At 40.1% G+C, this 23781-nt stretch overlaps 2 protein-coding genes across 2 annotated transcripts in view; both read right to left on the bottom strand.

Annotated features, from left to right (window-relative positions):
- The window catches only part of aqr (aquarius intron-binding spliceosomal factor), a 40278-nt gene extending 26181 nt beyond the window's left edge, over window positions 1–14097 (bottom strand). Inside the window, exons 1-17 of the mRNA XM_068338796.1 lie at window positions 14009–14097; window positions 13444–13558; window positions 12131–12187; window positions 11730–11770; window positions 11600–11635; window positions 11382–11502; window positions 10695–10835; window positions 9792–9860; window positions 9553–9653; window positions 9373–9449; window positions 8412–8476; window positions 5634–5750; window positions 5422–5535; window positions 5132–5235; window positions 2498–2600; window positions 688–808; window positions 229–370 (exon numbers count right to left, since the gene is read on the bottom strand). Of these exons, the coding sequence (XP_068194897.1) occupies window positions 229–370; window positions 688–808; window positions 2498–2600; window positions 5132–5235; window positions 5422–5535; window positions 5634–5750; window positions 8412–8476; window positions 9373–9449; window positions 9553–9653; window positions 9792–9860; window positions 10695–10835; window positions 11382–11502; window positions 11600–11635; window positions 11730–11770; window positions 12131–12187; window positions 13444–13527 (1493 nt within the window). The 5' untranslated portion in view covers window positions 13528–13558; window positions 14009–14097. The remainder of the gene's footprint in view (window positions 1–228; window positions 371–687; window positions 809–2497; window positions 2601–5131; window positions 5236–5421; window positions 5536–5633; window positions 5751–8411; window positions 8477–9372; window positions 9450–9552; window positions 9654–9791; window positions 9861–10694; window positions 10836–11381; window positions 11503–11599; window positions 11636–11729; window positions 11771–12130; window positions 12188–13443; window positions 13559–14008) is intronic.
- Window positions 14098–15839: 1742 nt separating this feature from the next.
- Window positions 15840–23781, bottom strand: part of dph6 (diphthamine biosynthesis 6) — a 56621-nt gene continuing 48679 nt past the window's right edge. The window contains exons 14-15 of the mRNA XM_068339732.1: window positions 22713–23100; window positions 15840–18272 (exon numbers count right to left, since the gene is read on the bottom strand). Coding sequence (XP_068195833.1) covers window positions 18154–18272; window positions 22713–23100 — 507 coding nt within the window. The 3' untranslated portion in view covers window positions 15840–18153. The remainder of the gene's footprint in view (window positions 18273–22712; window positions 23101–23781) is intronic.

The following is a 23781-nucleotide window of genomic DNA, read 5'->3' as shown; positions in this document are numbered from 1 at the left end:
ACTGCTTACTTATTTACTTTAGTAGGAACAGGAAGGATGTTGCAACATCACTTGACATAATGAGAGCAACTTATTATATTAAGGACTGGGTTTCCAAATGCCACAGCTTTTTAATAAATTAGTATTTTTGCTGCATGCTGCAACGGGAGAAGTAGACAAAAACCTTCATTAACTGAAGACTGCTCTAAAGACTGCTCTGTAGACACCACCATGTCTAGATGCGCTCACCATGGTTTCATACGCCATACTACATCTTCTATGTCCTGTCGGATCTCGTAGGTGGACTCGAGACGAAAGAGGTTAAAGTTCCTCAGCAGGTAGTCGTGGAGAGTCAAAAACTGGAGATTGAGCTTGGGTAGTGCAAGACAGCCTGAGGAGAAAACCAAAAACTGAAGGTGCATCTCTAACCAGAGAAGGTAATTTTTATATATATATATATATATATATATATATATATATATATATATATATATATATATATATATATATATTTAAAAAAAACGGTCTAATATAAACTGCTGTTACAGGCGCACAGTATTAAACTGAAGGGACATGGCTTAAATTGTCAGTACTTTGCAAATTGGTATAGGGGTCCTTGCCAACTAAGGAGTGTTCAGCACCCTTAGGATAAGGAACAGCCAAAAGGTTATGATGTGTGTTGTGTGAGATGTCAATTTGGACACACACCTTCGCCTGAGTAGTATTCTGTCGGGACAATGTTCTCATCCCAGATTATCTTCTCCGTTGGATAAAGAGGCATCAGGTTAAGTTGCTCAATCTGAGAGATTCTGCGCTCATGACGGGAGACCTGTGTGAGCAAGCATGACAAAGATGATTGGGTTTAATGAACAAATGCCTCTCTGTTACTTTGATGCTTACTTTCACTGATCATTTATCTGATTAGTCTGTGTACTATATTATTATTATTATTATTATTCTTATTATTATTATCACATCTGGTTTAATACATAACAAAATACCGGAAAATGCTAATTGCAATATCGTTAAAGCAAATGTGACATTTTTAGGTGTTCTGCTTGTCCGGCCTAAAGTTCAAAATCCAAATAAAACATCTTCAGTTTAGCAATAGGCAAAGCAATGCAAAGCTTTAAATTTGAAGAGATGATGACATTAAATGCATGTCTGCATAATAAAATGACTAAAATGATCATCAAAACAGTTGCTGCTTTATTTTTTGTTCATCAATTTGTCGACATTTGCAATTTATTACTTGCATGCTGTTTGCTTACAGTTCAATTTTGTCAAAAATTTCCAGTAAGATGGGAGTTTTTATTTGTGCAGCCGTCTCTTGATTTTACTATATTTAATCTCTGTCCTGCTGTGGTTTTGCAGATGTGCAGACAATCATTTTGCTCCTGTGTTTTTAGTCTTCTGGAGAAAAAAACCCGGAGTTAAATAAATGATTAACTATGTTAAAGGGTGTGGTATCTGCTTTAGAATACAAATCAGCTCATTTGCTCTACCGGGGGAAGCAAGCAGCCTGGACTAGCTAAGCATTAGGACAGGTGCGACAGCAGTATCGCCTCTCAAAATGAATGGTTCCTCCCCTGCACGCATATTCATGAGTATGTGCTCTGTAGCAAGTGTGATGGTGCTGTTGCTGCCATGGCCCCTTCTCTATTCAAGCCACACAGTCAGGGATGCTGGTTGTCGGGGCCAACCTCAGGCACACACAAATGAGTTTTCTGACATTGTCTCCTGAAACAATCTAATCAGATCATTATGATACAGCTCCTCTCCATCGCTTCTCAGAAAGGACCTGGGGAGGGTCTAAGTGGATGATTATGAATAACTGTGGGGCAGCCTTGAAATGATCACTTTGATGAAGAGGTCTGCAGCACAAGTGTGTTGGGGGAAACCAACAAGAGTCTAGTAGGTTAAAAAAAAAAAAAATTTGAAGAGCAAAGGAAGGAAAATCAGTGCACAAACTACCTCTAGCCTTTACAAAATATGGCCCTATATTTCATCAGTGTTGTCTTATTTTTACCCTGTGCTGCAAAAATGCCCACACAAAGGAGTCATTGGATTAGAAGGCAAATTCATGAGGGGCCAACAGTGAAGGGGGACTTGTATTTGTTTTCCAAGGTCAAGAGCTTCAATTAATTATCTTTAAATAAGAAACAGAAAATCTATAATGTCATAGTTCTTACTGAACAGTAACTGTTCTTGAAAAATACTGTATACCCATTACGCTTTCTACATTGTGCCGTTTCTTGTGATAAAATTATAGTGCTTTATTTATTCATACAACAAATCTGTCAATTTATTATCTGCAATTAATAGATAAGCAACAATAGAATAAATAACCCTAGTTATTAAATTTCAACAGGAACAGATGGCAGGGCACTTAGTGTGGTATTTATTTGACAATTTTGAAGGCTACTACATCAACCCAGAGAACCAGACTCCTACCTCCGAGGCTTGAAACCTCAAATACTCACATTAGCAATTTCATAAATGTCAAGACTGCACTTACCAGCAGCTCAAGGAGAACTTCCTTCTCATAGGTGGTCTCTTCACCCTCAGGCAGCTCTGGCAGCAGACACAAGTACGACGCCACCCGGTGGAGAGAGTTGGGACTGCGGAGAAAGATGACAGAGGAGTGGCTCGTCAAAAAGACAGTATGGCGTCGGATAGAATGCCTTTATCTTTCACTCTTGACCAGAAGACTGACGGACAACAATAAACAGATTACAATTAAGTGCTGTAAAAACAAGGACTTGAAAATATGGTAAAGATTCTGATTGTGAAATGGATGATCCCGTGTCGATTCGTAACGCAATAATTAAAAATGATTTCCTTATGTTTTTATGGGATACGCCCTCTAAGGAAGACTATATAAATCACAGAGGAATTATCCTGTATGTATGAAGATTCGCCGTCTTTTCTAAATCCGTAAGCGTGTTAGCTCTACCACACAAGGCAATGCTTCTCTATGCTTTGACTCGCAGCTCCTGCTCCGTCAGCAGGTGCGTTGTTAAGGGGCTGGGGCACACTGATGCTACAGGATTATGAAAATCAAAGACCATGTCTGCCTCTGGAACTCTGAAACACGGTCCTCATGCATGGAGGTCTGTTTTAATCAGGTTGACACGCCGTGACAGAAGGCGGGGCTCGGTACACAGTGAAGGACGGGCACTGGACACGCTGTGACAGCTCTCCACGGCCACACATGGCTCCACCAACCCGCATATGTAGACGCACATGCATACTAATACTGGTGATGTCACTTTTCGACAGTCAGGGTGGCAATTTTGAAGACGTTGCAGTCTGGTGGATGACTAAGCACAGGTCATCCGTAAAGTCCCTCCCTCAGCAACAGCAGCAAAACAAGTCACTCTGAATAACGGAGACAACTAGACCAGGTCATGAACAACAGGTGACAAATTGGAAGATTGGGGGCGCTATAGAGCAGAGTCCACCAATTAGTACCCCTAGATCCAAAAGCGGGACACCAGATGCTTCTAGCACACATGTGTGAAGTTGTGTTAGACATATCAGCTTGTTTGGGTTCAGCTGAATTTCATAACCAGCAAATCAGTAAGTAAATCATCAGGGGTATTAACCGGTTAGCAAAGACCACTTTCATTCAACCAGCTTCAAATCAGAAGTCACAAGATTAAAAATCACAGCAATTCTTTTGACTTTTCCATTTTTGAGACATCTCAAAGTGATACAAACTATATACGTATATATACTATATATTTATTTTTTTTATCTTTATTTTTTGCCTGAAATGACACAGAACACATTTTATATAACTGAAGGAAGTATGTGTATGAATGTGCATATGTGAAAGAACGGGTGTGCACATTTGTGAGCAGGATACGCAATAATGCAATGTTTGTGCATTTGAGGGACTTAGGGGATAAATTCAGAGCGGCGGGTGACTGGGAGCTTAGCCTGAGGGTAGCGCAGCTGGAATAAACAGGCGTTAGCATGAGTTGCTTGGATGAAAAGTGCCTTGTTAAATCTGATCGGCATATTTGGAGTCACCCGGGAGCTGCTCCGGTGACAGACGCGAAGCAGGGAACAATGCAGTTTCCAGCTATATTCAAAAATTGTAATTCTGAGGAAAAAAAGCTTCAAGAAATACATAAAATGTTTGGGTTAAGTCTTCACCTGAATCAGCTCGGCTCAGCTCATAACCCTCTGCCTGACTCAAAGAAACTTGGAGATGCTTCTAAGCATTTTTAATCCACTCTGGAAGAGGTGATGGGTATACAAACACTCACTGGGAGGAGGAAATTCATGTTGCTTCAACATGACACCTCAGAGCAATCACGACAAATAAACACCTCACATGTTATAAAACAAGTCACTCAAGGTGAGCACGATGTGGAGTAAAATCATCTTTCGTCATTCGACTTAAGATTTGATAAAAAATGGAGTCGATGATTGAAGCTGTTCATTTCAATATCAAATGTCAAGAAAGGTTAGAAACCCTGTGTTAATTACAAATCACTGATTTAATTTATCCCTTTTGAGTCTTTACGCATATATACAAGATTAAGAGAGAGGAAACAGGCCGGTTTGTCAACGCGAGGGTGCTTCTTTGACTTTTTGGCAAGCTAATATGATATGACAAACACAGCTGTTCAAAGAAGTTATTCTCAAGCCAGTGCAAATCGATTAAATTAATGAGGCATGCGGCGCGCTCCGGATGGTACCAGCTGCCTGTTCAGGGGTTCACTGGCTGCCGTTTAGCGGTGAAGTCAGGCGGCAACGATGGCGCTTGTGCTCACTGCGACGTAGTGTCGACACAAGCAGTACATATGTGAACGTGGACTACAATTGCAGATGATAGCATCTGGTCGATCATTAACACTTTCAGTAGTTGTGATATGCTTTAATTTGAGTTCACTACGTGTGCAACCCCTTCATGCTTCAATGTAATTCTTTTGTTCAGTTACTTCTTTACGTCAGAAAAAGGGCTAATAAAAAAATGGCATCATATATTGTACTGCTGATATTATAAAATGACAAGCATTACGTTCACCATCAGGAAGTCCAGTCATGCGTAACCTCCCCACCACATCCCGCCATCTGCACACCGACAAGCTGCAGGTTCACAAGTTGATCATGGTTGATTCCGGATGTTTGAAATTACCTCAGATGTCCAAAGTGTTTGGTCAAGGATTCTCGGGTGTCGACCGCTGCCACACTGGATAGAGCAAAGTCTTGCAACTCTGGGAAATGAGCAAAAGCCGCCCTCTGCAATGCAAAAACACAGAAACATCACGGCGTTGAATGACTCACGACTCAGTATTTCGAAAGAAGTCCCTGCAGCAGCAGGTATGACAGTCTGTGGGTTAAATAGAAACAAGACAACGACAGTAGACCTGCTACAAGTACGGTAAAGATCTCGGCTAAAATAAATCCCATCTCTGAGCTTTTTACCTGCAGGGAGGTGATTCTGTCATAATGCAGAGTGGTCATTTCTTTCTCTGTAAGGGCATTTCCTGTTTGGTCGTTAATCTCGAAGCCTGTGTAGAACTTCAGCATATCCAGCAACTACAGAGACGAAGAAAGCAATCGGTGGTGTGGATCTTAGCTTGTATGTATACAATTACCTCAGAAGCACAGGCCTATGTTGGGTTCAGCAGCTGTACCTGGCAGAAGAGGTGTCCTTCCTTTTCTCTGTGAATGAGGCTTGATAGATGACAGCTGACCAGCAAATGAGAATTATCCAACACGGTGTTGAACCAACGTCTTGTAGGCAGCAGAGCCTGGAGACAAAGAACTGTAGTACTGGACTGTCTGTTTAAAGCTGGTGATATTAAACCTGACTTTTAAGTAAGTCCCCTAAACAAAATTACAGAAATTTGAAACCAATTTAAATCTGTGTGGAAAACAGCACAAAATACAAAGAATCCCTAAATTGTATCTTTTTTATTATAAAAGTTGGGAAGAAATAAGCTGAGGTTGTCTTTAATTACAGGTTAGTTTGTCAGGGAAGTGGACAATTTCAAAATCGCCTGACAAAAAGTTTTTGAGTTATGGCCCAGAAATCTGCATCTGATACAAATAGACACAAAAGCCAAACTTTCAACAATGGAAAATTAAAAAAAAAAAAAAAAAGGTGGGTGAAAAAATATCAAACGGTCTTTGACTTTTTTTTCTGTGGAAACATGACCCTCGGATCGACAGATCCCATTCTCTTTATCCCCCCTTCCTCACTTTGTCTGTGGCGGGGATAACAATCTTCTGACTGCCGCTCCATCACAGAAAACGGGAGTTGGATATTGTACAAAGAGACGCCTCTCAGGGATCAAAAGAATCCAATAACTCAACAAGCAACCACGATTCCCAGCATCTGGACCATGATCATCCATAACCCTCATTGATCTTTTATGAGGTCATTTGGAAACAGTAATGATAGAGGAGCAAACAATGAGGAAAACCGACAGCAAGATGTGAAGACAAAGAAACAAAAAAACTGACTCACCTACTTCTAGAGTCTTTTTTTTTTCTCTTGTTGTTTCACATGAACAATACATGAAAGCAAGTACTGAGGAAACCTGTCACAATAAAATAACAACGCTGCTTTGGAAGGAATATATATATATATATAAAAAAACTAGGGCTGCACCGAATATTGTTTCATCATCAGTGTGGATGTGCAACAGTCACATCCAAGGACCAGCCATGTCAAAGCAGAGCAAATTAACTCCAACACGTCATGCTCCAACTTTTTTGGATTGATGCAATGAAATTTCTCAAAATTCAGATTTTCTATAATGGATTTAGAAGATAAGAGGACTATATTAAAAGACTATAGGAAGACTTTGTTAGGATCCACAGAGAAACTGAATCAGGCTGTTTAGTTCAGCAGTGTTGGAATTTTGTGACATATATTTCACTGATCTTTTTGCTTAGTGGAGTCAGTTTTCAAAATCTTTTTTATATCATTATTTGTAATGTGTGACTTATTCCTCTTCATTTCATCTGACTATAATCAGAATTTTTTTTTGTAACAGGACACAAGTGACCCCCGTCACGGAAATGGGGGCAACTTTAAAAATTTCAAATGTGCCTAAAGTGAAGAAATCAATTATAAAATGCAATATCATTTTTTGTCTGATGTTGCGCAGCCTTGTTAAAACTATCAACATGTTGATGTTAATCAACTGAGTATGAGGATATAAATGAAAGTAAACTGTAATATTTAAGGGGGAAAAAGGCTAAATGACAAAAGAACAATGAAGCAAACAGTCTAGAATTTTGTTTCAATGGAAACAACTCTTCAAAGGTGGCAGGTGTAGAAAGTGACGTCTAAACACTGAGAAAACAGAAACCTTTAGATCCAGCAACCGTCTCTGATTTAAAAATGGAATGGATGAAAGCACGGATGTTTCTTTCCCTCCACACATTAATTTTCAGGATGTCTACGAAGGAGGAAGGAATGGATTTCAAGCAACTGAGGCTTTGTAAAAGGATAGCAGAAAAGGATGGAGGATGTCTCAGGAGACCGGTAGCTGGCCGGCCACTGGCCGCTGCCAGGAACAGCAAGACCGACCTGTCAGCGCGCAGCCAGATGAAATCTATCGAGGTTCCTCGCTAGTAACAGGAGATCTGCACAGGCAGGCACAATTAACAACCAGGTCTGACATTGTGTCTTCCATTATAAAGCTTCCTCCATGAAACATTAGGGAAAAAATATCACAAAGACATTTTTTAATGTATCAACATGAGAAGGCATTTAAAAAAGAAAGTCTTCAGCTTTTTATCATCACCCTGAAAAATTTAAGTTCTACTCTGTAATGGATACAACTGAAAATGCAAAGGAATCAATGAAACGGGAGTCCACTGTGAGACGATTCCAGTAATATCAGGTATGGAGGAGTAGATATCTCATAACTGAAACCATTCAAAAACCACAACGACAAAGAACTGCTTGAGAAGAATTGCACAATGAGCTGGCCCCAGCAACTAAGAACCAGCAGACGAACACTTCAATGTAAATGTCATTCATTTTTATTAGTACAACACATATTCTCCTACTTGACCTAGAAATTTAACTCAGATTACTCCGCACCTTATACAAAATGACAAATGCCATCTGGCAAAAAATAACCTCCATGCTGCTCCGATCACAGACTACTGTTTCAAATAGTGCACAGCTCTGCATACAACAATAACAGAGAAGCAGTGGGTGGAGCTGAGACTCATTGTCCATTGTCTGCTGACCTGAGTTAGCTCTAAACCTGAAGGACAAAAGGCCCTCTTCATCAGGATACCATGATTAAGCAAATATACTGCAGCCCTGCATTCTCCTAGTGTTCACACATACAGAGGAACTGACGAGTCTGTGTTACGAGAAAGTGCATCATTCAGCACTGTAAATATCAAGGAAGCACCAAGTAAAAACGGCGAGTGAAGCGTCTTACCTCCAAATCAATCATGAGCTCGATGAACCTCTCGCAGTAATGTACTCTGTCCATACACGCAGGCCCTATGGAAAATGAGGAAGGAATTAGTGGCCTTAACACTTCACTTCTGATCAGGGAATGTGTACGGTCAGTGACATATGCAATCTGACAGACAGGCAGATGTAGACAGCAATAAGCTGCAGCAGCGGAGAGGGGGTTGTGCACTGATCATCAAGGATATGAGGATAGCAAACAAATGTGGACAACTCCAAGGCGCCCTGCTGTGTGTGAGCCTTACTGTGAGATACTGCATTGCCAGCACAGAGGCATGCTGGGAACTTAGGCCCCATTAAGCATCTCAATCTGAGCGTGTGCTTAAAGTTGAGACATTTAGAGTGATGTGGATCCTGTTAAGCTTTAGATTGTAATCTCTTCTGTCAGGTTGGGATTCTACCAAAACACAAATACATGTTCTGTTTTTAGCATTCAGGTGTGTGTGTGTGTGTGTATGTGTGGGGGGGGTGTCCTGTGTCAGCCTGCATTACAACATAGGAGCCTGCGCTGGTGGCTGTATGGTAGCTGCAGCACATGCTCCTCTGGCAAGAGCGCGATTTGAAAGAAACAAGGGACTCTTGCAGCTGGAATAGTGATGAGAAATGGTGCTTGGTCATGGTAACATGGTCTGGGACTGATTCTGTGCTAGCTCTGGGAAAGCACAGCACATTAATCATGTTGGAAAAGTTAGAGAGAACACATGCAAAGACCTGCTTTGGGACCAAAGTTACACCAATGGTCCAGATCATTAGACTTAGTCAATAGTCGCAGTTGGGAAAAGCACACCAGGGATGAAACGTTTATTGAAATGTGACCAAGATCTAATGGGCATTCCTTTCGCTGAAGGAATTCCACATAAAGCAATTGCACACGACAACACAATAAGATCCCATGGGAAATAAAAGCTTTATTTTTTTCTATTTACCTGATGGTGGAATTGATGCAAGAACTCCAAGAAACTTTTTAATGAGGGAGGAGAGGAATGTCCGTTCTTTTCTTGCTCTGAGGAACACACAAAGCAGCAAATCAGAAAAAACTCTAATTCTAAAACCTAATTCTCTCGTCTGTGTAGACCTGAAGACACAAGGAAAGACAATAATATTACTGCTCAGACGCTTCAGCATCCATCTTATCAAATTTCTTCTTGATTAGATTCCAGAACTTCTGCAGCTTTGGAACTTTCTTCAGTTCTTGCTGGAGTCTGGACTGCAAATATGACAGAAACAAAGCACAGCGAATTTTAACTCAGAATTACCTGCAAAGCAAAGACGCAAATCCTTTCAAAAAATGATCAAACAATATCACTATTTAAAACATAGTTAAGGTAATAGGTTGACATCTTACTGGTAGCAGACACATCCACATAGGCAGAGAGATGAGCTGCTGCACCTCCTCTCTGATCAAATCGACCTCCTGAGAGGGAGAGCGCATACAAAGAGAGCACAACTTTCAAAATGTACCGTGTGACAGATGTTTAGTATACATTACTTAATAATGAGAGGCTGCAGCTAAAATATTTAGAGGCCTTTATAGGATACAATAAAAGTGCAGCAGGCTATCGCAGCAGATTTTTAAAGTGAGACAGCTGCAGTGATTCCCTGTGGTTTAATGCTGCTGTCGAGCTTTCAATTGTGGGACCCTGCCCAAGTTTGACTACTGCTGCCACCTACTGGACACAACAAAGAAGTGTTTTTGCTATACAGGTGCTTAGGCATTTTTGGAATTCCCATGAAAATAACGTCCAGATCATATTTGACCCTCTAACCAATGGTGTTCACTTGGACACAGCAAATGAATATTCCATGTCATATTATTAGCTACTCACAGATTTATAGATTATTTTAAATTAACCTTTGCGACTAGAATTTAGGAGAGCATTGATCTCACTTAAGATTATGAAAATATTGTGAACATATGATGATTAATCCAGACCAGGGGCTCTTATTAAAAATAACCCACCATAGCAGCAGTTGTTAAGAACAGCTAGAATCCAGGCATCTCTTTGAGCTGATGGATTCATGCCGGTTCAAATTATTATTTGATGTTAGGTATGAATTATGCACCCTGCTTTTTTCCTCATTATGTCAAAAGGCCTGGATGATCGATTTTCACTCTGGGGCCATTAATTGGTGATGATGATGATATGGATGACAATGAAAAGTAATATTTCTGTTGAGTCTACAAGCAGCAGCGTACCAGTTCTAAAACTCTCAACATGACACACAGATAAAAGCAAGAGGTACGCACCAGACTGTTAAAACAGTGGTCCAAGAAAACCAGCAGCACCGTTTGTTCCTTTAAAGTAAGGTCGGCTTCATCGCCTGCTAATACAGCTTCCATCACACATTTGAAAAAAAAGGGAAAATGGCTGGGTGCTTTCTTGAAGACCTGAAACATATCAAACATAAAAATAAAGCTCCATAGAATACTTCTTGAGAAATGAGGGCAAATGTCCACATAACACACCAAATCCTGTGTAACTGCTTCTCTGAAACAGAAATAATTATTCAGAAACAGACTAATTCCTGCTTAAAGAAAAATGCAATTGCGGACGGCAGTAGCTAAGTCCACTAAGTCTTGGGCTCGGGACCAGAGGGTAGCTGGTTCAAGACCCAGGTGGACCAAATAATTTAAGAGTGTGAACTGGAAGTTCTGGAGACGTTCCAGTTCACCTTCGTAGCACTGTTGAGGTGCCCTTCCCTTAAGCAAGGCACCGTCCTTCAAAAACTTGCTCATTGGGCACATCAGAGAAGAGCTGCCCACCGCTCCACCATCACCCTCTTCCTATTTGCATGCCTACAGGCCCCCTTGTGTGTGTGTGTGAAAATAGAAAAAACAAAAGAGTGTAAAAATAATTCCCCTACGGAGATAAAGTATAATTTTTCTCATTTAAAAAGGACTATCTAAACACAGATGAAAACTGCTTTTTTTTACCTCCCAAGCTGGAACGTTCTCTCTGAACTTCTCATTGACGATGCAAGAAATTGACATGAGGAAGGCATTGGAGGAAACCTCAGGAGTGTAGTTTACCCACAGATAGTTCTCAAGATACTGGCTGAAAGATCAAAAACCAGTGCATGAATGGCATCACTACATGTTCTTCATTAATACTAAATAAAAACGGTGAAATAATTGGAGGTGAAATATCCCACCTGAACTCAAGCAGCATGATTTTTCTGATAGCAAATCTGTAAAGATCCAAGAAAAAAGACAAGTGAGAGAAATAAATAAATGGAAAACATATTGGTTTGTCCCATTTGTTGATATGATAAATTTACTTACTTAGAACTGAGAATCTCTTTTTCATAAATATCCTCCATCACCTAAAAATAAAAAACAGCAAACGTATTGAAAAGATCAGATTTGAAGTAAAAACAAAGCATGCTCACCTCAAAGGGAAACCATGAAATGTATGTGTGTGCTTGGTCAAAGATTTGTGACAGCACAACTACTGGTTGCTATTCATTGTATCAAACTAAACATTCATGAGAACATTTAGAAAGAACATTAATACATGTAATAAATGATACAATGAGTTGAGTATATAGATTGCATGCTTATGAGACCGTGTTGGCTTCTAGGGCTAACACTGCAGGATCAGTGGTTCAAATATGACTCTTTACTCATGTGAATTGTGCCACGATGTGACATCAGGCTAAGCTGGAGGAAATCACACAACTCACCTTTGGGTCAAAGGGTAGTTTATTCTTTGCATGAGGAGCCCAATATTTATTGGCCAGCTGAAACAAAAACAAAAAGGAATCATATATACTGTAGTAACATATATGCAGTGGTATGAAAAAGTTTGGGCACCTGATAATTTTCCAGATTTTCCTTTATAAATCACTGGTGGTTTGGATCAACAAATTCAGTTAAATATATCATACAGCAGATGAACACAGCACTGTTTGAGACATGAAATGGAGTTTATAGGATTTACAGAAAGTGTGCAATAATTATTTAAACAAAAGAAGGCAGGTGCATAGATTTGGGCACCCCAACACAAAAATTACATCAATATTGAGTAGAGCCTGTATTTGCAGATTTAACAAATGCTTTTTATAGCTTCCAATGAGGGTCTGTATTTTGGTTGGTTATTTTTGACTATTTGTCTTCTCTAGTTCCGTTAGTTTGATGTTTGCCAGCATGGTCAGTCTGCTTTAAATCACACCAATAATTTTTGACAATATTCAGGACCGGGAGTGAGATGGCAATTCCAGAACATTGTATATGTTCCTCTGAATGCTTTAGTAGAACTTGAACAGGGTTTAGGGTTGCTGTCTTGTTGACGTATCCAGCACCAGCGTAACTTCAACTTTGTCTCTGATTCTTAAACATTGTCTGCAGGAATCTGCTGACACGGACTGGAATCCATGCGACCTTCAACTTTAACAAGATTGCCAGTACCAGCACTGGACACACAGCCCCACAGCATGATGGAACCACAACCAAATTTTACTACGGGTAGCATGATTTTGTTTTGGAACAGTTTTCTTCATCTGCCATGCGTACTGCCCCTTGTTATGTCCATATAACTCAATTTTAGTTTCATCAGTCCAGAGCACTTCATTCCAAAATAAAGCTGGTGTGGTGTAGCATACTGTTTGTGGTTATGTGCACAAACAACGTTTCTTCCGCATCCTCTTCCAAAGAGCATCTCCTTGTGAAAAGTGTGCTGAATAGTTGAACGATGCACAGTGACACCATCTGCAGCAAGATGATGTGTCAGGAGTGCCCAAAAAAGCATTGATCTCACTTAAAATGATGTAAATATTGTAAATATATGATGATTAATCCAAACCAGGGGCTCTTATTAAAAATAACCCACCATAGCAGCAGTTGTTAAGTACGTATAATATATATGCTAGGACGTATATACTATATGTACTAGCAAATATTAATAGCACATGGCTCTGGATCACATGTACATTCTAGGAAATTGTATGTTACATACTGTATATGAATTCTTGGACTGTACATAATGTACAGTACTCACCTGAGTTACATATTCTGCATTGATCTGAGACACTGACGGTGCTGCTGCCTTTTTCGCGGGGTTCTCTTTCTCCACGGTGGCCATCTCAAGCAGCTATAATTCTGTCACAAAAAGACTGTAAAATAAATTTAAAAAATTGTATGAAAAAATTCAATACCCAATGAGAAGAAGTAAAACGATATGAACTGAATTAATACCTAAAACATATTGGGGATCCCCGCGTTATATACAGGAATACCAGAGAACGTTAGCAAACCAGCTAAGTTCAATACTGTAAAGTGTTGATCTGTAAAGTGTGAATAATTCTAAAGATAATTACTACTAAAATCCCAAATCTGATATTATGACAGGTTTATAAATGTCACATATGTTTCATACATTTGTACAACCTATTAACATTACAAGACCGGGCTAAAACACGACGTCAACATCCTATTTACTGAGCATTAAGGTTAGCTGTTTAATATCAGACGATGAGCTTGAAAAATTATTGGCACTAACAGAAGTAATATAACTTTGAAAATAACCACCAAAAAAACCCGTTCTCGTTAGTGAGCTCACGAACCTTTAAATTTCTTTATCATTAGTATTTGCGATGCGTTACGCATGTACACAACCGAAAACGCGCTGCACACGACTGACTTCCTGAATGAGTACGTCTGTAAAATCGTTCCCGATTACAAAAGCAAAAACATTAGTTCCTACCGAGAAAGGCTGCAAGAAAAAGAAAAGACAAGAAAAGAAAATAGAGAAAAAGATAATAAATAAAAGAAATAAGGGAAAGGAAAAAAATGTATTAATTAAAATACGAAAATCATTGTAAATTCATTATTTTGAGGAATGCTAATTTTATCTTAACTCTTACTGCTCTGGCTCCTTTGTAGAGTCATGACTCCAGTATAATGTATGGCCCAGGAGACGGCGGAATGACGAGGCCAAACGACTCTTTTAAGGGAGGCTCTGTGCTTCTCAACATTCAACACAGGTACCCTGCATGAACCGAAGTGCACTAGACTACAATCTATTTTGATTTTGCTAATCTACTCACATACTTTATGTAAACGTAACATTAATATTTTTTCCTCTGATCGAATTGAGGACTGAATTATTTGCAAAACTAACAGACATACATACACACACGGAAAAAATGGGGTCAGAATGAGGTTAATAAAAGTGTCAAAGGTGAGTTGTCATGTAATACTGGACAAGTTTTTTTTCAAAAGCACTGGTCTAGAATTTATTGCCAACAGCCTGATAAGAATATCTCTGCTTTTTCTTTTGATTAATTATTATAATCTTTTAAGCCTCCGTATTGTACTGTCAGGAATCTGGCATATTTGAGCAATGAGATTCATCTGCATCTGTAAATGAATAATGGCCAGTGCTGGTATAATGTGACACTCGCTGCTCTTTTGTTGAATACACATTAAAATCTGTTCAATCAATCAGGTTGTCAGAGCAGTCAGCCTGCAGATGGTTGGTATTGATCATTTGTCCTGAATATGAGTTCCTGTTACTCTGCATGCTTGCTTGCCATATTTTAGATGACCGGACATTGTAAATGTTTTATTACACAAAGTGAATTTGTATGACCTTATTCCAGAGTGAACCATTAGGTAAATCTGGATATACAGTTTCTAAGTGTATTTAGTTATGCTTTTCTTTCAAGAGTTACGATATGTTTAGAGTTTGTCTTACGATTAGGGTTTAGGGTCAAAATGATTTGGTATATTATTAGTTGGTGACTGACTCCAAAGCTGAAGGGAAATTGACTTTAAGTAGGTTTTGCAGGTGTACCCACTGTGGGCATGTGTCAGATCCACAGCATTTAAAATGTTTTTCTGTGTCCTCGGGCCATCATTGTCATGTGGTATATTTTATAATTGATGTCCAGTTTCGGAGGAAGAAAGAACAATTTTGTGAGTCACCATAAAGTTTTTCTACTATGTGTCCGCAACTGATAACACCGTTGGTTATTACTTCTGGAGCTGGTTATGAGTTCAAATGAGATCCAGTTCAGTCTGCGGGAAGCCTTGACTTTCTATAAGTGTGCTTTTAAACACTCACTCTACTTTATGTGAAGAATTTAGCACATGATCAATTAAACATAAAAGCAGACAAATGATGTCATAATGTCTCTGATCCACATGTGGTCCTACAAAAGTTTTTGGACCAACAGATCTTGCATAAACAGGGTTCTGTGATGCTCTCACGTGAGGAAAAACAAGGTTTTAATGGTAAAATATTATGTATGTATGAGGAATAACACCTGAAAACAAAGTGTGTGAAGAACAACAGCTCCAAGGAACATCTAGGAATGACTTGAATAATGGAATGAAAAGAATGATCTATAATTTAATTAATGACAAACCAGTGTTAAGTGAGATGTAGTCCTTTTACTTTATTACATTCATTTAGTTGACACAACATTTAAGGAGCAGAGCAAAATATTACTTTAATTTCCAAAACCAATTATTTTGTGGATTACAGTATACAATTTTTATTAGAGTGAACCATAAAAGATATTTAGCACTACTTATGCTCCTTGTTTTAAGTTATAAACCGGGCCTCTATTTCCAGTATTTTCAGACACCATTCACGCTTTTAAATTATATCTGTATTGACCACAAGATGGCAGCACACACCACTCAATAGCACATAACGGCTCCAACAGTGGAGCATGCAGAAGTTGGACCGAGTCAGGGCTTGGACCATTAAAACGTACTTTCATAATACATCAGGTGGTGGAACAAATATTAAAGAAAATGGAATCAAAGATGGAAAGAGACCAAGCTAAAGCCACAAAGTAAAACAGACCATGATGTCAGGAGGTGTCTGGCAAAACGAGGCCATTCCTGAGCAGGGCTCCCCTATTGTAACCCACTGCTATGGGGTAAGAGAGTCACACACACGTCAGCCTGGTTAGCCCCAAGGTAGAAACACACAGTTCAAGTCCATGTGCAAGGCCGCAATGACAAGGGCTGCAGGCTGGAACTCTGTGCACAAAGGACAATGTTAGCCACAACAGACAGTTTGTTTGGAGACTGGTTGGGAGTCAGCTCAGTAGAAAATGTACATTTCACAGAAAACATGAGAACTAAATGTCACCCTGTCTTTACTCATTTTGTGAGGTGATGCAGTGGTTAAGACACAAAGAGATGCGTCTGCCATAGGTCATTACATCTATGATGAGGGGTATGATGGTGTACTTGTGGCTTTGCCTGTCTGGAAGAAAACATGTGCGATCAAAATTTTTTCAGTGGTAATGGACCAAATAGTTGCGATGCACTACATCACAACATCAAAATACGTGTAGACTCACAAAATGTTACTGAAAAGTCGAATCAAGCACAATTTCATCTGCGGATATGTGTCATTACTTTGTGTTCATTTCTCAGTTTGAATACCTTTATCTATCCATCCATCCATCCATCCATCCATCCATCCATCCATCCATCCATTCATTATTTCTAGGATACTGTACACTGCTAAACACAGCAGCTCCATCTGACATGCAGGCACATTTAGGAAGTTAAAAAAAATTTAAAAAATCAATAACTTCACCCCTGAATAAATTTAGAATGGCTAAATCTGTTGTCCTGATGTAATTTTATTGGCAACCTATTGAAAACAGTTTAATGTCGTGTAAGCAAATATCTGAGAAATTAAATATACGGCTGTCTCCCTTTGTGATCATTTAAAACCAAGCAGGTGAACAGCAACACTAAGGGTACATTTACAGCCCTTCTTGTAAATAATTGCTAGTTTGTGTCTTTCGATCTACAATATTGAGAATCTATGGGATGCATCTATTCAAATTTTGGTAAGTGGAATCAAAACAACATAGCAGAGGGTGAAGATTACCAATCTGCTCCACTTTCCTGCCATAACGAGTGCGATGAGGAGTCGAGCCGGAGTGAAGATAAATTTCAGCTCGACTCATCAATACGGTTCATGATCTTTGAGAAAAGAAATGTTCCAGGAGCAAACCATTTTCTTTCCATGTTGTCGCAACGCTGGCAACCCTAACACACAGACACAGACATACACACACACTGCCCTGCAGCTGTGTGTTGTAGACTCCCTCTCCTATTAACCAGGTCACCGTAGAATCAATAGAAAACATAAAGAGGCTTAATCTTTTCAGATGCTCTGCACTGATTGCCTGTTACACAATAATAACACACCCAGAGTCCCACACTCACCCCATCCAAACAGATTACACACAGTCATGGACCAGTTTCATAGTAAATCTATAGGTTTACAACTGAACAGATGGTGTCAGCGGTGGTGCTGGGCTTTTGAGAGGTGTTAGGTAGCGTGCTAAGGGGAATTCCAAGGGATACAGTTTATTGCCTCGTGGGACGAGACACTGCAGTTATCTATTTTTGTAGACTCTGGTCTCTGGTCTTCTTGTCGGCAGCTTTAGCTTAGAGAAGTTCCTTTAAGCTCCAAGACACACAGCTGTTGTAGAAAACTACATCGGCAGATGAGGTGAGTCATCAGCTCAGGTTTTTGGGATAAAGATTTTCGTATTCTAACGAATTCCACAAGCAGTTTATCAGTTTTCTCATTTCTTCAGCCACTGACGTCCCTGATGTTGCAAATCGTGCATATTTGGGACTGTTAAGTGTTGTGCTTCCTGAAAAGCTCCATTGAATTCCACCACTGTGGATGACTGAAGTTTGGTTGTTGACTCTGGCTGAGTTTCTACGAACTGAGCCAGCAAGACAGGTGGAGGATCTGGCAGTCAGGCAAGTCCAGGACCGGAACCAGGGACACAGACGGACAGGAATCTCCCAGAGAGATCCTCAAACTTTCTTCAAGTCCTGAAAAAAGGCAGAGAGAAGCTTCATAAAAATTTTGCTGGAATTGGACATTTGGGTCTCATATAGCCGTCCCAACCGGGCCTTCCTTAGAGGCTGCACTTAACTCTTGATGAGAAAACGTGACCCTGTACACAAATTATTTGAAAATTCTTAAGTAGTTTGTGACAGCCCACCCCCAGCCAAATCAGCTCCCTGCAGTATGGCAAGCAAGGACTGAACTCTGTGCTACCCTTTCCCAGACACACTCATAGACCAATGGACAACTGAGAATGGGAGGAAGGGGGGGTAGTGGATTAAATCCTCTGCTCATGTTGTGTTGGGACGTCAAGAAGCTGTGTTGGGACTCCCTCTCAGTTTTACTGGAGCTGAGAGATGTTCGTGTGAGTCTATGTGTGTGTGTGTGTGTGTGTGTGTGTGTGTGTGTGTGTGTGTGTGTGTGTGCGTATGTGTGAGAAAAAATTCATTGAGCCTGGGCTTGATGACAGGCTGTCTATTTAGCAGCAGCCCACTGGGATGCTGTCCCTTCCCTTTTCTTCTCTGTGCACTAATTGGTCACAAGTGTTCCCGTCTCATGGCTGACTGTCCTGGCTTTTCTTTTCTTTTCTTTTTTTGTCTTATCTTGGGTGTGGTCGTTTCATTCTGGCACAGTTGCAACAGAATTATCGACATAAAAAAACACGGCGTTATTAGAAATGTAAATCATTCTCTCCATTCAACACGTCTGTTTAATATGATGTCATAATATCATTCCCAAACAGTTATGTTTCGTCTCAGTGGACAAACGCTCACATTTCCCGGTACTTCAGCACCACTGTGACATTTAGGTGAACTTTTGCAAACAGAAATCAGGAGACAGAGGTTATGGTTCAGCACTATTTAATAAGACTCATTTTCTTTCATTTGAAGCGCGTGTAGCATGCCAGACATCCTCACAAAGAGCCCACACATTCTAATTAGTTAATATGCACTACAGCTTAAAATACCCCCCCCCCCCCCTGAACACAAACCTTTTTTTGGAGGGCATTAAAAGCCTAAATATGTGTTATCAGAGCATGCGGTGCACTCTGGGAAGTGGGATCCTCTGGAGATGGCTGGCTGACAACTGAGAACTGGATAGTTTCATTAAGGGAAGGAGCATACACTTCATCACACCTTACACATTAGGGCCGTTTTTATGTCAGGATATTTTAATCTTTTTACTGATAGGAAATAATTGCTCTCCGTCTTTGAGAGTGTACAGACAGACATATCTGCATATGTATGAAAGCGTAACATTGGGGGATGAGGATAGCTTAAGTGAACATGCAATTTTATGATTCTTTTGTCTTTGTGAGTAAAAAGCAAGGAAAAGACGTAAACCACTTTAGTCCAATCACTTTCAGTGCTCATGTAAATCACAAAATCCCAAGAACTCTTCCAATTATCCACCCAGTGCTCAATCCCCTGGTATTTTTTACCCCCCTGTGGGCCATGCAGGGGGCCTCATTCAGAGGCTCAGTGGACAGAGGCTCCAAGATTCAAAAATCACATTAGTAATAGGATGGAACTAAACCATCAACCCAAAGGAAGGGTCATTATTCTGCTTCATGGAAAACACAAGGCGCAATGGGCTGCTGTGTTTTCACAACCAAAACATCGCTAATGCCCACTACAACCCTTTTATGCAAAACATCAACAGTCATTTAAGCTTGAACCGATAAATAAGTGAATACAAGTAGGGGTGTCGTTGGAAGCTATGGTGAAAAAGAAAGAAAAAGGGGTTTCCGTGCGGAATGGCTGACGCCTACTGGGCTCATGCGGTTTTTATGCAGCTGCAAAAGCTCAAAGCTACTGTGATTTTCTTTAATTCATTTATTTTTGAAAGTTTTGCAACATGGACTTCAAAACTGGACAAATGATCTGAGAAACGAGGTGGTAATTTTCTAGTGTTGGCTCATGAAGTTCATTCCATCCAAGGACACTGAGTAGAAGATGAGAAGCTTGACGTGTGCTGTGCTGTGTCAAGCAGTTATGATCAATACTGTTATATGAAGTTACATGCAATGGGTCATGAGTGATGAACCAAAAGAGAGAAATCAAATCTGCAGTTACGCCTAGCACTAAAGTGCTTGATAGCCTCTTTTAGCTAATTGTTTTGGTTTTCTAGGTGAAAAATAGTTACAGTTCATTTTAAACTCTGTTCCATGTTCAAAAAGTTAAAGAAAGAGACAACATGCTGAAACACACTTAGAAAGCTCAAAGCTTGAGGCCCTGAAACAGTACACGAACAACAAAACCAATGAAAATCAAATGGAGTCAAGGTTTGTGTTACAACTGGGATTTACATAAAGAGAATCCTATGAAAACCAGCACCGGTACAGAAACAGGAGAAGACAAGGTTACACCAATTTAAAGCGAAGAAATTGTGGACTGTGAATGACTGGATGACACTGATGAATCACAAATCTGCATTGGCCAAGGAAATGTTGTCTGGCGAAAGAAAAAAAAAGTAAGATTCCCCACTCGTTAATGATATGGGGTTGCATGAAAGGTGAAGGACTAGAGGAGATGATTAATCAATTTGTTATAGAACAAAGAGTGTTAAAGCTTTTCTTTAGGAGAAGCAGACCAATTCAATGATGTGTCCACAGAACAGTTCGGATCTCAGTCTCAATCTCATTTATACTATGTGACACCATCTGTCAACTGCAAGTTGAGAAACCTGGAACCAGTTTAAAACAAATCATTGTTTTTCTGATTTTTTATTATTAGTCCATGGTTAAAAAGTTTCAGGAGAAAAAAATCCAACGATATGCATCAAAGCATTAAAGTGATTTCACTTTGATCTGGAAAAAACATGTCATATGTTGAAGTACATCACAAATACTTTTTTTTTGTTTGACGCATGTTTCCTGAATCTACAATGTACCGCTTTGCTGTTGAGTAGAAATACAACAATTTTTTTTGTGGTGCTTCAATAATTTTTATCAGCGGATGATTGTTTTATCTGTTTAGCTTGAATGAAAACTTTTGATGCATACCATTAAGAATGGATTCATTTATTCACTTCTTTAATTGGTTTAGAATAAGAACATGAGAACTTATATTGGTGCTTATCAAAAGTTGTATTTGCAGATGCAGTTGTTGGGGGGCCTATCTTTTGAGAGAACCTTTCTATCGTAAGTAACAGGTTGAGACAAGATGTTTAAAGGTTTCATATGTAGCATATGTCATGTCTATCAGCTGTGAATTCTAACGCAAATAACAGAATTGGGAGGGAGGGGGGTTGTGCAGTCACATTTTGCCCCAGTGTTGTCTGTCTGCTTACTGACAGCCACAGTTGTGAGGCTGTGACTGTTAGCCAGAGGTGTTACGTTTCCTCCTTTGACTTTTTGTATTCATCATCGAATGGGAATAGGCCGTGACCCATAAAAAGGCCCGTGGGTTGGCTCCGGGGGCCTGCCTGTGTGTGCGAAGTAAGGTAACATATTCCAACTCAATGATGAATCTGTAAATGGTTTTAGGAAGGCATGCTTTCGACAGAGATGCACGAATGGCAAGATTTGATTGTAATTGTGCTAAAATCCACAGCATATATATATATATTCAGTATTCATTGGCATCGACTTTACTGTCAACAGAGATTTGAATATTTGAGCTGTTTCCCTCCCGATTGCTACGCCGTCTTACTCAATGCAGCTGACAAAAGGAGAAATAAATGACCTGCATCATACATTCTGAAACATTGTTGACTACAAATGATATAATTAGCCAACAAAATAAATAGCATAGTTCGTCTGTCATGCATATCAACACACGTTAGAAACAGATCGACCTATTTCCCATTCATCACTGCTAACCGTAATTTCACATTCTCAAAAAGACGTATTGTGCCAAAGCTAAAATTGACAGTAAGATAGCTGGTTTGGCACAGACTCAAAAATTCTAATTGACTGCTTCAGCGATGACTTGACAACTGAGCCAGCGTGATCGATGTGCTTGTCGGCCTTTTTTTTTTTCTTCTTTGGGTGAACACATTGGGATAAAACAAATACCATTGCGCATTTGCCTTGACAAGAACCTGGTATGCGGGAAGCAGGAGATGGCGGCATATAAAAGTGTAATGATGACAAAAGAGTGTGCCAGCTGCTTGGGTTTACTGTACACACCGCAGACGCAACAAATGACTTACAATAATTAAACACAGGAAGGAGTGGAGATCCTCTGGAGAGACTGCTTCATGGAATACCTTACGGGGTTTACTTAACCAATGTCAGCTCTTTGAAAAGAGAGTGCGGAGAGACGAGCTGTCACTTTGTTTCCATTAAGGCAGTGATGGAAGGCTTGAGTTGCAGGAGCAGCATATTTCAGAAGTGTTATTTAGGATAAATCCTCTTATGAGTGTAAATATTAGAGCCAAGCTTAGGTGTAGTGTCACAAGATACATGCCCCAAAACATACCTTTAATAATCTGCTGAGCCATCGGGTGGGTGCATTTGTAGAACACTCTGGCACACAGCGGCACCAGCTCTGCACCCGTCTTCTTCACGACGTTTGTGAATACAGTGGCGAGGGCTTCTGTTGTGCCCTCCACGCCGGTGACCTCTGGGTCATCTCCAGCCACAACCAGTGACATATCAAAAGAAGCAGTGGACATGTCAGTAGAAAATGTAGTGTGACACTCTATAGAGCCACACGCCACATCTGAAGTCACGTGACAGGAAGTCCAGTCGGTGGGATCGTCTTGAATTGCGGTGACATGAACTTCAACAGCTGCACCCTTGGGTAAGACAGGAACCACCACGACCAATAACGGCGGAGGGTCGCTGTCCCGCTCCCACCTTAAGTCCTGCAAAGCAGACAGATGTTGAAAGGAACCAGTTGACAAATTACAAGGCGTGTCACGCCACACTATACAAACAACTATATGGCCCTCCTGCAGAGAACCACGCTGTGCGTTCTGACCGCAAACACCACTCTTAACAACATTCAACATTATTGTAAAGGACATTGTAAAAAAAAAAAAAAAAGCCCCCACACGTAGCTAAGAAGGCTTTCTATTTGGTGACAGGGTGACAGGGTGACAATTAAAATGAGATTGTGAGGTGACCATCAGTAATGATAGTGTAAAACCAATTCAGGTACAAGCTGCACCGTTTGCAACTTCTGTAAACAAAATGCTTTCGCTTTGAAATGTATTTGCTAGCATGACAGGTCCCATCCAGGAGAACTCTTCATCTTTCTAAGGAGATCACTCACAACATGTAATCGTAGCTTTAGTGGAAAAATACCTCGATTTCATCTACAGAGCCAAAACCTCTTGTTTTGGGTTTTTTTTCTCCTCCGGACTGAGGGCCATTAGCAGTAGCAAAATGTCTGGGAACAGTGGTACAATGTTGCCCTCTAATAATACTTGGCTGTGGCTTCATCTGCTAATGGGAGAGAAATGAGTGTTTTATATAACCGTCATTTCAGTCAGAGTCGATAGGGCAAAAACACTTAACCCCTTTTTCAATTTGCTGGATCAATT

The sequence above is a fragment of the Antennarius striatus genome, chromosome 17 (assembly GCF_040054535.1).
Source record: "Antennarius striatus isolate MH-2024 chromosome 17, ASM4005453v1, whole genome shotgun sequence".
In the NCBI taxonomy this organism is placed as follows: domain Eukaryota; kingdom Metazoa; phylum Chordata; class Actinopteri; order Lophiiformes; family Antennariidae; genus Antennarius; species Antennarius striatus.
The sequence above is the reverse complement of the archived record's forward strand: the minus strand, read 5'-3'. Positions and strand labels throughout refer to the sequence as shown.